At 34.1% G+C, this 16,770-nt stretch overlaps 2 protein-coding genes across 2 annotated transcripts; one reads left to right on the top strand and one right to left on the bottom strand.

The window, feature by feature from the left end:
- The first annotated feature begins 1,043 nt into the window (after window positions 1-1,043).
- Window positions 1,044-4,766, top strand: LOC129291984 (NAC domain-containing protein 53-like). Its single transcript, XM_054929472.1, has 6 exons — window positions 1,044-1,435; window positions 1,622-1,899; window positions 2,220-2,417; window positions 3,162-3,674; window positions 3,758-3,875; window positions 4,054-4,766. The coding sequence occupies exons 1-6, from the start codon at window positions 1,270-1,272 to the stop codon at window positions 4,461-4,463; spliced, it is 1,683 nt and encodes a 560-aa protein (XP_054785447.1). The 5' UTR covers window positions 1,044-1,269; the 3' UTR covers window positions 4,464-4,766.
- A 3,525-nt stretch (window positions 4,767-8,291) lies between these two features.
- On the bottom strand, window positions 8,292-16,175 carry LOC129292881 (malate dehydrogenase [NADP], chloroplastic). Its single transcript, XM_054930557.1, has 14 exons — window positions 15,803-16,175; window positions 15,614-15,704; window positions 14,053-14,139; window positions 12,632-12,716; window positions 11,756-11,937; window positions 11,591-11,661; window positions 11,401-11,491; window positions 11,242-11,316; window positions 10,871-10,972; window positions 10,644-10,766; window positions 9,948-10,016; window positions 9,497-9,565; window positions 8,908-8,961; window positions 8,292-8,637 (listed from the first exon to the last, which is right to left on the bottom strand). The coding sequence occupies exons 1-14, from the start codon at window positions 15,967-15,969 to the stop codon at window positions 8,581-8,583; spliced, it is 1,323 nt and encodes a 440-aa protein (XP_054786532.1). The 5' UTR covers window positions 15,970-16,175; the 3' UTR covers window positions 8,292-8,580.
- Between the last annotated feature and the right edge of the window lie 595 nt (window positions 16,176-16,770).

Genomic DNA, 16,770 nt, shown 5'->3' with positions numbered 1-16,770 from the left:
ATAAAAAATTACAATTTAGGCCTAAAAAATTTTGAAAATGCATTGTAGGCCTAAGGACCCTTGTTGCCATTTTTCTTGGGAGCAAAAGTACAAGTTTTTCCTTGTGTAATTTGAAAACTCATCCACGAAGCACAAAATAATGTTCATAAATTCTCAACACGATGTTCATAGATTCTTAATATAATGTCTTTGCATATCTAGTTGATATATAGGTTAATTAAAACATAAGTTACACAAAGCATGTACACACATAACATACATGGATATATAATACGATGGTCATGAATTCTCAATACAATTAAAATAGTCATACAAAGCGTGTACAATACAATATTCATGAGTACACAATACAGTGTTCATATATTCTTAATACAATGTCCATAAGTGTCCAACTGTTATGTAGGTTAATTAAAACATAAGTCACACAAGGCTTGTACAACACAATATACATGAATACACAATACGATATTTATAAATTCTCAACACAATTAAAATAGTCGCTCAAAGCATGTACAATACAATGTCCATGAGTATACAACACGACGTTCATGTATTCTCAATACAATATGCATAAGTGTCCAGTTGATCTATAGGTTAATTAAAATAGTCACGCAGAGCTTGTATAACACAATGTCCATGAGTACACAACATAATATTCATGAATTCTCAATACAATATTCATAAATTCTCAACATAAAGTCTATGAATATCCAGTTAATCAATTGATTTAATAAAATATACAAGTTACATAGATAATGTATAACACAATATTTATATATGTATAATATAATGTTTATGAATTCTCAACTGAATGTTCATGTACGTTAAGTTGATTAAGGATAAAATTATACTTTCACCTTTAAAAAAAATTGCAAGAAAAGCTTTTAAACCTGTGTAATTTTAGAATTTTTTGAACCTACGGTGCAATTTTTTCAGTTTTTAGAGCCTACAGTGTGATTTATCCAATACTCTATTCCCATCCAGACAGACAGGTGGCCGTGCGCTCATCTATTATTTTAGCGCAACCCCTTCTCGGTTCTTAGAATGGAACCTTCGCTTCCCATTCTTCCTCTCACTCTCGTCTTGTCGCTCGCGTTTCATTCCTCCTTTTTTCTCTGCCCTCTGACTCCGTCTTAACAAAATCAAATAATCAATCCTTCTTACTTAAAAACAAAACAAACAAAGGAAGAAAATCAAACCCTTCCCCTCCCAATCCTCTTTCTCATTGTTTCTCCCGTTTCGGCAATTCATCTCGGTTGCCTCCCCCTCATGGGTCCTGATTCTCCAGCTTCACTCGCTCCCGGCTTCCGATTCCACCCCACCGACGAAGAACTCGTTCGTTACTACCTCAGGCGCAAGGTCTCTGGCAGATCCTTTCGCTTCGACCCTATCGCCGTCATCGACATCTATAAATCCGAACCCTGGGACCTCCCGTGTTAGCCCTCTTCCCCTCTTCTCTTCTTTCTTGTCTCTAGGCTCGATTTTGTCTCCCTATCTATTTAATAACTATTCAATTCTATCTGACTCGTCGTTCTTCTATGCTGGGTTTCGCCCTTCCGGATATGATCATTTCTGAGCCTCTTTTCCCTTTTTCTATTTCCCCCTTGTGGTGCTGTTTTAGGTCAGTCGAAGCTGAAAAGCAGGGACTTAGAGTGGTACTTCTTCAGTGCGCTGGACAAGAAGTATGGAAATGGGTCGAGGACGAATCGGGCCACTGAGAAAGGATACTGGAAGACTACGGGCAAGGATCGCCCGGTTCGACACAGCTCTCGTACCGTTGGAATGAAGAAGACCCTTGTTTATCATGGCGGGCGGGCGCCGCGCGGTACCCGTACTAACTGGGTCATGCACGAATACAGGTTGGCTGATGAAGAATTGGCAAAGGCAGGAATACAGCAGGTGGCTTAACCATTTTGTTATCTGTTTCGCTTTTTTTTTTTTGCATCAATCTATTTTTTCTTTGGTATACATTTTGAACTAAACTAACAATTTGGTCCTGTACCTTTAGCCCCTAAAATTCAAATTTGTACAAGTTAGTTCTCGAATTCTGACCATTTAGTCTGTAAGTTCTGGGGAATAACTCATGGCATCAGAAATTCTTAAAGGAATGAAACTAAATGAGTATAATAATTCCGATCTAAATTGTCATCTTACCCTACCTTTTCTATAAGGCTTATTATGTGTCGATTGTAAATATTTTTCTTTCTTGGGTGGAGAAGGATGCGTTTGTGCTCTGTAGGATTTTCCATAAGAGTGGCACTGGGCCAAAGAATGGGGAGCAGTATGGTGCCCCCTTTATAGAGGAAGAATGGCAAGATGATGATGTTGCTGTGGCTCCACTGCTCGGTGATGAGGCTGCAACTGATGAAATAGTGGTTGGTGATGATGCTTTTGTTGAAACGGATGACCTTGACCAGGTCTGTTCTCTATTTCAAGCCTATCGCTACTGTGTGGAAAAGTCTTTTGGTTGCCTGTTCGGAGAAGTTTTCCATCATATCAGTTGGAAATATAATTGTAAATATATTCATTTTATGGCATCTGACTTATGTCTGCTCCTGTTTTAATTTTTATATACCCTTCTTGCCAGCAAGAGATATCTTTATGTAACCCACACAATATCAGCATGGCATGTAACGTGGAATAATTTTAATTTTTTTTTAGGTTATTACTTATTAAGAGTAATGTCCCTGAAAGCTTTTGGCTCCTGATGTATTTCCTGTATTTTATCATTGCTGCTGCTGTTTAGATAACTCATCTTAAAACTTTTATTGCCTAAATGACTAAATCTATCTTATTTTTTCTTTTTCTGTGTGTGTATATATGTAGCAATCTACTCTGTAACTTCTAGGTTAAACTTATCTATATTATCTTTTAGAAAATTTGTTTCGCTGTAGCTGCTACTTATAAGGTAAGTAATTAGTAGGCTCACCTAGAGCCGCCTTTTCTCTCATAAATTTTAAAAGCATATTGAGAAACATAAATGTGAATTATATTAACTTGACTATGAAGTGAGCAAGCCGGTTGTCATATTTATTTCCTTTTTCCTTTATACAATATTTGTCATCGCTTATGCTTCTTCAACATATCTCTCTCTTTTTTTTGAAGTTATCTTACTCGCATGATTAGTTTCTCTAATTTCAGAAATTGCTTTGTATTACCAGTGCCTTGACATGGGTGTGGCATCTGAACGTGCTGATCATGCATTAAACTTCTATTATGGGGAGTGTAGCAGTTATCCTGAGCATTGCCAAGAATTGATTGCAGATCAGAAGCCCTTGGTAGGAACTGCTGAAACTTATGAGCCTCGAGATGACCTTTTATTGAATAAGCCTGAGCAACTTGCTTTGGATAGCAAACTAGTGAAAGATGGCATCAAGGCTGAAGCAAGTCATGAAGGATGTTTCTTGAATCACAATTACACATTTGATGAGACATACTTGGATGCTACTGATACTCTTCTTGCCAGTAATGGATCATTCCTGGAAACTGCTGATCTGGTGAATCCAGTTGAGGCAAATCCTGCTGAGACAGGTGCAGCTGATGCTGATGTACTAGAGTATCTTACGTACTTTAATGACAGTGATGATGTTTCTCAGTATATCTCTTTCGATTCTCCTGGGTTGGCAGGGAGTGAATACCCTGAAACTGACCAAGGACCACCTTTAACCCAACTGGTAAGGGCATTAGATTTCTATTGTCAGAGGCCTTACTGATGTCTTTTTCATAGCATATATTAAACTCTTGTACTCACTGACAGAATATGGGCGAAGAATCCAAGAATATTCTCATGGCAAGTAAAATTGATGTGGAAGCCCATTCTAGTGAAGAAGCTTCTTATTTGAAGCAGCGTCAGGAGGCATCGAAATTGGTGTCAGGTGAGAAACTAGTTTACCTAGGACTCCTAACGGCCGGTTATTTTTTCTTGTGCATGTGCGCCTATGAATCACAAAATAATGAGAACTTGTAAACTGAGTTTATCCCTATTGTTTCAGTTTCATATTTCTCTTGAACTGCTTGTAATATGGTGCGGCTATTCGGTATTTTGTTTGGCAGGAAATACATACCCATTTATGAAGCAGGACAGTCACTTGTTGGGCAGCATCCCTTCTCCCCCTGCATTTACTTCTGAGTTTCCTCCTAAAGAAATTGCTCTTCGTCATCATTCCACAGGTCAATGTTCCAATTCAGCTCATGTAACTGCTGGCATGATCAGAATAACAGACTTCACTGTAAGAGGCAACAGGTTGGACTGGATGCTGGGCAAAAATGGAGAGTTCAGTGTTGTAATCTCATCCTGCTTTTGGCCTGATGTTAACCCTGTTGCTTTAGTGCCTATTTCTGGTTTACTCTCTGGGAAGTCTGCATTTGTTGTGTCACACGGCTGGATTTTCTTGGTCTTCTTTTCAGTGCTGATTCTTTCACTGAGTTTCAAGGTTGGAAGTTTCATGTATCCCAGTAAATGACAAATCCGTAGGCTTGTTATGATACAATGGGCTGCATTTAGTAAAGCGACCTCTGATGCTTATGGGTGTGTTCCTATTGGAGGACTAGGATTAGGAATGACCCTGTAGATTTGTCTACTTCAAATATAGTAGGAAGAATGACAATTTATGAGGCTTGAATGACAAAAAAACAGAATTTTCGTGGAAGATCGGAAGATACTCTTTTGTTTGTATCTTCTAAAGTATTACAAGTTCTTTGTAAAATCAAACTTCAAGAAGCATGAATGGTGAGTACAAAAACTAATGTATGTTATGTTTAGATTAGTGGAGATTTGCGTTTGGACTAAACTCGTAATTTTGATGGATAAAATTTTATGGACTTGGATTTTATTTAAATCAAACAATTTTTTTTTAAAGAATTTTAGATTCCTAATCTATCCTAATTATTTCATATCTAAATCATTCTTTGAATACTATTCAAATATGTGAACAAGTCACGTCAAGAGGACTACTCATTTTTATTGGTGGCTCTTTTTACACTACTTAAATATAATTATATATATATATATATATATATATTAAATGTGAGATTTTAAATTTTAAATTTAAATATAAATTCTGCTCTAAAGCTTCTAAATATTAATTTCATAAAATACATAATGAGTTAGATCTCATATAAGAAATTTATTTTGTATATATCATATATCATATATATTGTAAAGTGCTTCTATGGTGGGATGAACCGTAAATTACTTTAAAAAAATATATTATTTTATGCTTTTAGATATCTGTGGGCCTGCAATATAAAAACAGCTAAATATGTGTAAGACTTATAATGAAAAAATAATGGCAAATGTGAGATTCGTAGAAATAACGTGAGATTCTATCTTGTGGTACTTATATTTTTTATATGCATAAAATAACAATGAAAAAATGTTTGTCCCACAATAAATCTATAGTGAGATAAATTTATAAGAGCAATAAGTGATAGATCTAATCATCTTTATTGGCAATAAATTTTATTCTTCATTTAAACTTAATAGTAAATTTATTTTTTAATTTGATTTCAAAATTTTTCTCATATTAATTAAAAGAAGAGTCTGTTGGCCCAAACAAAAAAGAAAAAAAGAAAAAAGAATAGCACAAGTATGGGAGACCAGTATATTCATCTCCAAGACAACTTATTTAAAACAAAATAAGTTATTATTTATATCTTTAATATGTATACACAAAATAAAAATAAAAATAAAATTAATTATAATTAGACTAAAATTATTTTTTATTTTCTTATTTCTATTTTATTTTTATCTTTTAAAAATTAAAATATCTTATACATCGTACGATGAATAAATTTAGTTTTAATTTTAAACAATCAACCATACCTTTTCAGGCTTTCAGCCAAGGATTTGTTTCAACTTTCAAGATATAGGGAGAATGACACCAAAACCCATGGAAGGAAATCAATCATTTTACAGGCCCATAAAGTTTTAAAATTATAGAAAAGGATCGAAGTTTTAAAAAAGAAATAAATAAACCAAAATGCTCATACTTATTTGACACATAACTCAATCGCAAATGGAGAAAGAAGAGTTACAAATTGAGGAGGCACAATTATAAATAAGTTATAAATTGTTGAAGTTTTGTAAATCTTGGATCAGTTGCAAATGTTTAAAACTCAGTCATAAAATAGCATAGGATTGACTGCAAATCACTTGTAAATAGTGGAAGTTTTAGAAATCTCAAAAAATTAATTTACAACTCATTTTAACCAATCTTCCATTGTCTAAAATTGAGCTTGAATAAATATTTATATTTGCAATTGAGGTTTTAAGATTTACAAAAGTCAAACGATTTATAATTCATTTACAAACAATAAATCTTCCTGGACTTGTAATTGAGATTCTGCTATTTGAACTCATTGTCATTTGCAATTATGCCATGGCTCAACTATGTAAAGGCATTCAAGGTCAAAAAACTACATAAAGGCATTTTTCCTATTTACTTCTTTTTAAAACATTTGTTCTTATATATAATTATTCGTGATCCTTTATAATCAGTAATTTTTCTTCCATGATCTTTACGTGTCTTTCTCCATATAAAATAATAAGAATTATTATATATCTAGAATATAAAATAAAAGGGAAGAACTGAAGGTTAATATTAATTGAACTTCAAAAATGAAACAATACAATTGAATTTTATATGCAAAGCTGTGTTTATATATTCAAGTTAGGCTGAGATGAAATGTCCTGATGGTCATCCCATATCTTGAAGGGACATGGATGGGATGATAAAGATCAAGGAAAAGTGACAATTATGGACCCGTTGAGATAATTGACTGTGATCCTTACTTAAAATTAAAAACATATATGAGTTTATAAAATTGCTTTCAAGTATTGAAGTTAATATTATGGGTTGGGAATCTCAATTGAAAAAATCAAGATTCACACTTGGGGATGAGATTAATAATAATCCCAACCCATAATAATAATCTCAGTGATCCCAACTCATAATATTTAAAAATTAAAATTAACAATAGTCTCAACCTATGATAGTGATTTCAGTAATGTCTTTTCTTAATTTTTTAAGTAGTTTACCTATATATTAGATAAGCATAATAATTTACAAGTAATTGACTCCAAATTCAAAAGTCACTTTGATAAATTTTCAAATGACTATCATATATTCATATATAAGTGCCTCTCTAACGTTTCACAAATAAATTTCAGTTTCATACTAGAAAACAACCCATTGTGAATCTTGATTTTCTCAACTAAGATAAGCAATAATAACAAAAAATCATAGTAATTTCAATAGTTTTTTTAAATTTTTCAAGGATAATTTTGCAAACTCATATATATTTTAAATTATAAATAAGAACCATGGTCTGTTACTTTTTTTTTTAATAATCATGATCTGTTATTGAAATTTTAATAATTCAAGATCTCTAATTATAATTAATAATCTTATAAGATCTTTAATTGTCATTTTTTTCAAAGATCAAGTTTCCATGTACTCCTCTAAGTTTTATTAGGATCTCATGCCTCTTAAGATAAACTTCAAGTAGGATGCCTAAGAATTACTTCCCCCATTCAATACTATAAAGAATTTTTAATCAAATTATGCTTCTCAATGAGTTAACTATTTAATTAATTGTCTTTAAAGTTACATAATCTTTCTATGTTTACCTTTATTTAATAAGATATTTTAATTAGAAAATCTTATTAAAAAATATTTTTGAAAAAACATTATTAATTGTACTTTAAAAGATCCAAAATGTCTTACATCCTTCGACACTCACTTTAAAAAAATGCATCCAAAAAAATTGACATTTATTTTGAAATAAATATAATAATTAAATGATAATAACACTGTTATAAGTATTAAATACTTCCCTTTTTATATAACAAAAGAAAAGTAGATTATTGTTACTATAACAATGATATAAAAGGAACTGTCTTGAAATAAACAGAAAGTAATGATTACTTTAACTTGTATACCTTAAAGGCTTAGATTGATGAACTAGATTGTAGGTTAAGAACCTACACGAAAACTACAATTAAGAGTCGGGGTTCTTCTAGAGTTTACAGAAAATGAAAAGTGCTTGACGTCATGCCTTACACACTTGACAAGCCAAAATGGCCTAACGTCTTTCAAGTCATAACAAAAATTGCAATTTGTGTACAAGGCCATAATCAGCTCCAGAATAAGTTTGCACTTGACCAGGCGCTAACTCAAGGTTTTTAACCTTGTCAGGGATGTCAGCGTGATTTTTTTTCCCAGTATTTAACATAGTCATGGCAGAGATTGGCTCCAAGCTTTTTTTTAACAATGTTGAAGCATTGGCCGAGCTATAAACAAAAGACTAGAATTGAATGTGAAACAAGATTAGAGTTGAGAAACATGAATAAGCAATCATTGTTACCAAGAGCTCCAACCTCCTCCACCTCCGAGGCATTTGGGATAGATTTCAAATAAAGCACAAAGTTTCCATAATGTCGTCAAAATGAGTTAAGTCATACCCATTATTGATAAACCTATACTTTCCATATAGATACTCCACGCTTATTCTGCATCACTTTGTGGGAACCTGTTCTCAATGTCTGTTATGACTTTACAAGTCCTAATTACTAATCCGTTACATTTCGCCCGGGAGCATGGTATCACCGCCAGGTAGATCGCACACAGCAATTCCCTGTTCAGACAAAATAAGGAGTTCATTGAAACAAATTAAGTATAAATGGACATGTCAGCATTGTTGGAAGAACTAGACTGATACTTGGTCGCTGAACCAAACTTTAGTACAGTTTAGTTGGTCCAAACAAATTAAAGGATGGCCACACCATTTTCAAAACCATTTAAGCATATTTGTATACTTTTAAGTAAGTTCGGATCTATTTTTAAACTGTTCACATGTTCATTTATAATTTGTTAGCACTATTAACATGATGACATGGTGTCTTACCTCGCCCGTTAGGTGAGCCACACATCTCTTTTCAGCCAGCAACTCAGCTTCCGTCTGCAAAATATTCAGTGTTATGGAGAAGGCAAAATATGAAGTGACCCACGAGCCGCTTTAGTAAGATAAAATTATACATATCAACAATCTAAAAATGGTTCGCCTATGTTGAATTGTTCTCTCCACATCCAAATTTTAAATAATTAGGGCACCCTTGGTCATTACAAATTTGATATTATAACTAAATGGTTTGAAAAGAATTAATGCTTTGAAGCTATTATGTGGAGTTGTGAACAGAGCTCATAATTTCAATTTTTGGATGTTGAACGTCACTATAATGGCTTAATCCTAACATTAGTCTCAGATTAACATTCAACGCGTAAACTACAAAAAGGCGAAATGATAATCAAATCACATGGGTTCCCTTCCAATATGACTTGATTATAAGCCTCGTGTTTCATAGAGTCTGAAATAAATCACATTGTTTATGGCTTATAAAAGTGCATCTTTCTATACAATTTTGCAAAATACACATAGTTCGGTTTCCCAGAGTCTGAAATCAATCACATTGTCTGAAATAAAATTAGATGCTTACCTTGGCTATTCGTTGCCGAAGATAGTCATCAAATATGACATCCTTGACAAGCTCATAATCACCATTTCCCTAAAGGATGACAAGAACGCATTAGGAGAAAAAGTAATTCAAGCATCTAAAACAGAAAATTATGCCTCAGGATCCAGATATTAGAATATTTTGGTTAACAAGCCTTGAAATTCATGATTATTTTCAAAGGACAAAGTTACTACTAGACTTCCAACCAGATTTATTCTCAGGTTTTAGAAAAGTTACTGATAGACTTTAGAAAACAGTTTTGAATAACTCTGTAATGATGCCTGTTAATCTGATAGTAAATCCAATAAAAATCTGGAAGTAACTTTGGTCTTTGAAAATAATTAGGATTTGTGAAGTCCTCATATCTAAATATTTTAACATCCGAGTCCTCTGATGCAATTTTCCTGAGAATTAGTGTCACAAAGAGACTCACTTTTGATCGGCATGGCATACTGAAAACAATATCTTCGGCTACACCATAGGGATTTCCATTGGTATACACCTGGTTCAGCATTTGCACTTTGTGAGATTAAAGTAGAAAGGATGACAGAGAAAACAATGAATAAGGCAACTTTGTGCAAAACAGGGTTTGCACATTCAAAGTTTCAGGGCGCACTATAAACAGCTCCCAGGGACTGCAGTCCATGTACAAACTTCAACACATAACTTTATTCCTTAAATTATCACGTAATCTAGTGTCTCCATTTGCTTTCCCAGGGACTATCACATGTCATAGTATCATGAGGAAGAAACTGGAAAAGCAAATGGAGACAATAGATTACGTGATAGTCATGTGACTTTTTTAAACACTAGTTCTAACTGATACTTAACACATTTTTGTGACAGCGTAGCTGCTGTGTTATGTTTCTTGTACACCATAGTTTTCATTAGGCTACATTTCAAGAAGGGTTATTTGTAATTTGCTCAAAGTGTCAATCATATGACTTCTGATAAGAAAATTTACGAGACACGTTTATTTTGGACTCAAGCACGTTAAAAGAAAAATTCATCCTGGCTGAAAATTTCAAGATCGCTGTTCGGAATTTTCTTTCTATTCCATAAAACAACCAGGAATCGTATGCAATATTGTATGCCTCACTTCTGTGTCATTTAACTAAGAGTAACTTACGCCAGATGAAAACCAATCACCCTCCGGAGTAGGAGTCATTAAAGACCGTATGGCATCAACAATTGACACGGCAGTTGATGCAGCTGATGATCTTCCCCACTTTTGAATAAGCACGCCACCTCTCTGCGAACCAAGAGATTTACTATTGCCAATAAGGCCAAAAAGTAATGTGAATTATGCAACATTTTTACATGTAGCTAAACAATCAAGCTCATTACAAGTTTTACCTTTTGAACCATTTCAGTGAACTCATTCTCTAACCATTTATGGTCCATAATCACTTCTTTAACAGGCAAAGCATCAATTCTGGCATTTAAGAAGTCAGGGACCTGTGAGTTATGTAACACCATGTCATGAAAGAACATGAAAATTCTATTCATGAACAAATTTTAAAAATCAAGGAAATATAATTTTTGGTCCTTAAATTTTATTCCCCAAAGACACAGATCTAGAGAGATTTCAACTTGTCAATTGTTGTTACTCCTGGCAATCAAAACAAGCAAGCATACATAGATTCGAAAGTTTGCATGGACTAAATTGCACAGGGATAAGATTTAAAGACCAAAAAGTACATCTCAAGAAATAATTCTTCAATGACCTGAGTAGTTGAGTGGTTGCCCCATATGGTCATATTTGAAACTTTATCATAGAAGACACCAGCTTTGAGAGCAAGCTGTGCATATAATTGAGCACAGAAAAACTAATAAGTATTTCTTTCACTGCAATATGAATTAAATGGAGTTCATAAACTGTTTACCTGACATTTAGCTCTATTCTCATCTAAGCGGGTGAGAGCATGAAAATTCTTAGCAGGAATATTTGGAGCATTTTTTAAGCATATCAATGCACTGCATATAAAAACACAAACAAATATATATCAGCATTCAAAGGCATAGCATGCCCCGAGTTTGAACACAAAATACAAAGAAAAGTAAACTATATCTCACTTTGTGTTGCAAGGGTTGCCCACAACTATAACTTTGACATTGCGTGAGGCCACAGCATTCAGTGCCTTTCCCTATGGTTCAAATAAAAAGATTTCAGGCCATTACTGTTGACTATTGTCCAGCTGACAACAGTTAGACAAGGACCTAAGTCTGATTCCACTTTACCTGTTCAGCAAAGATCTGTCCATTTATGTCTAATAAGTCTGCTCGCTCCATTCCAGGACCTCGAGGCTTTGCACCAATTAACAGAGCCCAATCTGCTTCTTGAAACACCTCATACGGATCAATCCCAATGCTTACCTCCCTCAATAAAGGAAACAAAGAGTCCTCCAATTCCATCGCAACTCCTATATGTTGAATTAGGAAATAAAAATCGAAAGGTATTAACAATATTCAATTATCAACCAATATCAAGAACTGTTTCGTTTCAGTAGGCAGCATAGTTGAATAATGTTGTCCTCACATATAGGAAACTACTGCAGCAAGATTGACATTGGCCAGCAAATTTAAGTTTGCTTCTGAAAGGTATCAAGAATTTTATTTTTATTCAATGTAACCAAGAAATAAACTACTCATAATGGCAAATTAAAATGTTTCCACTTGACCAATCAATAATTGGAAGTATTCATATTCTATTTTATTATTAAAAATGCCCCATCTCTCTCTAGCTGCATATTCAGTTGAGTACTAGGCAGAAAACCCTGACACGCTCATTCAGATAACAGTGAAAGACATGTTTATCAAAGGTGGCAGAGCACTAAAAGTGTACAATTGTGGAGCTTCTCACAACCAAAACTGAAAGTCAATTGTCTTGTTGTCATCAGGCGTATTCTGATTACTAATTTCACAAGGGATATCTCTCATGAATAGCAGATTACATGGTTAACTAGCTTGATTTAAATCCAAATTTTAAGACCGCAAATTATTAGAAGCTGGAGGAGGACTTCAGGTAAGCTTTGCTAGTACTTTAGGCAAAAGACAGAACACTTGTTTATTCTAACTGAAAGTAAATTCAATTTTATCATATTTCAAGAGGCTAACCTTCAAGAGCTTGGAATGATCTTTCAGATCCCAATAATTTCAGAGCAACAGGTTGGTCAGGACCAAATACCTCACCAGATGCAAGCTGACATAATAAACCAAGTCAAACACCAAGGAAAACATGATAGATTGTGTGACAAAGTCTAAAACAGGAAGTATCTCATTAATATAGCAACAACAAGCTTTATTCCACGAGGTGCATTGATTACATGGATTGTACAATGCCATTATACTCTATCATTTACCAAGCTTTTAGAAATGTTGTTAGCTAAGAAGTTTCAGTCAACAACTTCCATAAGTATTTTTTTTAGCCTTTCTCTGCCCCTCTTGACAAGACTCAAAATTATTCGTTCCACTTTCCTTATTGACACCTCCTGTGATCTTCTTTATACATGTCCAAATTATCTCAAATGATTTTTTACCATTTTTCCCTTAATAGATGTTACACCCATTTTTTTTCATATGTACTCATTCCAAATTTTATCTGTATGTGTATGCCCACACATCCATCTCAACATTCTCATCTCTACAATTCCAAGTTTAAGCTCTTCTTGTCCCGTTAAAGCATAACATTCACTATCATATAACATAGCTAGTCTTATAGCCATTCGAAAGGAAAGTTTATTAAGTTCCTTACAATTGCAAATAACTCCTTTAGTCTTTCTCCAATTAAACCATTAATATAAGAAAAGAATATCCAAGTATCTGAAAATGAAATAATCACTTGCAATATCACCCAAAAAAATTCCAACTATTAATATACAGAGAAAATTTTCAAAAATAGCAAGACAGGAGTAGTTATCACTTCAGACTCCTCAGTTTGAATTACATAGTCTGTAACAGTTCGAATTTAATTGGCTGTAAGTTTCCCGGCAAAGATACAAGAATGTAGTGCATCTAGCAAATCTTCAAACTTGATAAATCAAACCCAAAAGGAATGCATATGGACATTCAAGGATTTGCTTCTTCATTCATCTAACCATATTATTACTATTATAAGGCCACATTACCAAGCTGAAGGGAGAGAGAATTGGAGTCATGAAAATTGCAATGCACTTTCACTTCAATGTCCATTATATCATTGTTTAAGAAGGGCAAAAGGGTCATGTTCCATTCACTTTTCTTTCCCTTTTCCTTTCCAAAACATAGCCTAAGTTTCTGACTCCTGATTCCTGAAAATGCTAAGTAGCTAAAGCCAGGACAAAAGAGGTTGATGTAGCAAGGCTTTAATCAATTGACAGGAAGAAAACATATCATACGGGCTATAATCCATCCCTTCCCTGTGATAGGAAACTTGCAATCTGAAACCACTTGCAGGAAAGTAAAAGATAATAGAAAACCGATGATAATAGTTCTCCTCAACTGAAATACTAATCTGCTTTGGCCACATAATTATAGATTTAGATCCGAGATAGATATACCTTGAAAAGAAGATGATTAGCAATCATTCCAGCAGCACCTGAGACTGCAATGTTAATTAATTTCTTCCAGGATCTTGTCTCTGCTTCCTGTAAACACCCAGGCCAAGTGATTAAAACAAAAAACTCACTTAAAATAATGAAAGAACTCAAATGGTACACATGTATGCACAAAAACTGATAACAAATCGTCTCAATATCAAGTCAGTTGTTGATATTGCAGTTCCTGGTTAGTTCAACGTTAGATTGGATTTTTGAAAGGAAAAAATGACTGGGGAGTACTGCATGGTTCACAGTAATTTAAATATTTCAAGCGCTATCCAGTATCCCCACAACATTCAGAAGCACAAACCCACAGTAACGCAGCATTATAGCATTGATGCTATCTCGCCAAGCCACACGAGACAAGAGTGATTAAGAGTACAATTGTAATAGAAACTAGAAAAGTCGTATAGTTGATGAATTAATTTAACAGATCAGTACTTTAGTTTTAGTTCTCAGACAGACAGAAAACTTTGTTTCAGCAGGATTCAATACGATTAGTTCAGTTAGCAAAATATAAAATGCATAATTCCATTAGACAATATGGTGGTTGAATCACTCAAAGTGTTCCTTATGTAGACCTCCGATGATTTGGAGCAAGAAATTTTTATATCACAATATATATATATATATGGTGATACTTGTTGAATTTGCTCATGAACTTGTCCATTACCAGAAACTCCAATTTAATCAAAAGATTTGAGAGCCCGTGGATGATAAAGAAACAAATCGTAGTATTGCTACCCCAAGAAGATCCACTTAGCATTAAGTTCATATCAACTTAAAAGATATGGAAATAATTAAAAAATCTTGTGTGATGAAATGTTTCCTCGTTTCAGTTTAACTGGTAAGATCAAAATCTTGTATGAACGAAAGGGCCAAAAATAATTGTCAAGATTTATCTTAAATATCTTATTGATTTTATTGGAGTTTACCAACACAGGCAAAATTAACGAGAAAACGTATAAACAAAAGCCAAGCATCTGATTCTACCCATATAAAAGAGAAAGTTGCAAGCATCAGAATATATCACACCTTAGAAAAGCAATCACACTTTCGAAAAGCAGTTAGGATGTATAGATAAGGGCAAAAATGCATGCTGTACCATGGGAATTATGTATCAACATGCACATAATGAGGACCAAAAAGAACGTCATCAAAACCTTAAAATAGACCGTTATTGCTCCAAAAGTCAAACAATCACCACACTAAACCCACAAAGAGATCAGTACTGAGAAAGAGAAAACTTACAGAATCATGGACTAAAAAAAAACATGAATACTAATACAAATACGAAACACAACACAATACAAATAGTCCATGTAATTTTGTCTTTAAGGTGTTGCTTCATAGATAATTTATAAAATCCAGATTGTGGGTTTAAGACCATTGTTGCAAAAAAATCTAAGAAGCAACGCAAGAAACAACATAATATATCGTTTTTAAATGCAATCTTGGAGTCAGAAAATTCAAAATTCTATATCTTTCTTAAGTATCGGTGCTTATTGAGAATGATACTTACAGCCTTCAAATCATAGGTAAGGCAGAAAACACCATAGCAATCAGGTTTACTCTTGGGGTCCTGGGTTTGCACTGCTGGCGCTTGAACTTCACTGAGCAGAGAGAGAAAATAAAAAATTGAACAAATAGTCATATCCATTGAGTTGAATTTGTTAAATAAACAGCAGTGGAGGTAAGAGAAGGAGCTTACTTAGGTGCAATAGAGCACGATATCCTAGCATTTTGGGTTCTATTAGGAGTCCGAAAAGTACAGTGGTACGGCTTGGTGAGACTGAGACGTTTCGATAGAATTGAGAGCTGGGAAGAAGAGTGAAGATGGGTTATTCTGTTAGAGGGTTTGAACTCTGCCACAGCCATGGCAGCAGAGAGAGACAGAATTTCAGCCAAGGTAAAAAAGGCTTATTTTTGTACTACGGATGAAGAAGCTCAAGAAGAGCTTCCCTTGTGGAAGAAATTAAACGACGATTCTCTTGACAGAGAATGTCAGGTCAGACGATATAGAAGTAAGCAGGGAGCGAAAAAGAGAGAAGAAAATGTGGAGAGAGGCTCCATTTTTTCCCATCCGTTTTCCAATCTCCACCATTCAAATTATTTAATTAAATAATTTTTTTAATAATAAAATTAAATTGAGAAATATTGGGGAACAATTGGAGAGATCCCCTGTTCGAGAGACCGGAAGAGAATGGTTTGAAATATTGGTGTGAGGCTACGGAAATGACACGTCAAGAATTGTACAGTAAACATCATCCATAAAACGTTCGTTCGAAGGTTTGGATTTACAGGCAATGATGGATTAAGTGGACTTATAACTCACAATTTGTTTGTTTCTCTTGCTGGTCACTGGCCTGTGCACATCAAGAATAGATTCACTTTCGCAACATGGATTCAATTTGCAAGGCCTTTTTTCAGTTCACTGAGAATTTTTCCGTTGTTTGGAAGATTCCCTTCATCACAGAATCCATATAATTGGCCTTTCCCATAGATTCTTTTATATGTAAGGACGCACGCACACACTGAGAAAAATGATTGATTTAATACTGAGCCAATCATATGCAAAATTTTAAGCGCATGCAAAGTCATCACATCATCCATCTTTGTACAAAAATAGTACACAACAACAACAAAGCAAGCCCATGCATGGGTCTATATTATTAATTC

This window comes from Prosopis cineraria, unplaced genomic scaffold, assembly GCF_029017545.1.
Source record: "Prosopis cineraria cultivar Desert tree isolate PC_DT_omini unplaced genomic scaffold, ASM2901754v1 PC14, whole genome shotgun sequence".
Classification (NCBI taxonomy): domain Eukaryota; kingdom Viridiplantae; phylum Streptophyta; class Magnoliopsida; order Fabales; family Fabaceae; genus Prosopis; species Prosopis cineraria.
The sequence above is the reverse complement of the archived record's forward strand: the minus strand, read 5'-3'. Positions and strand labels throughout refer to the sequence as shown.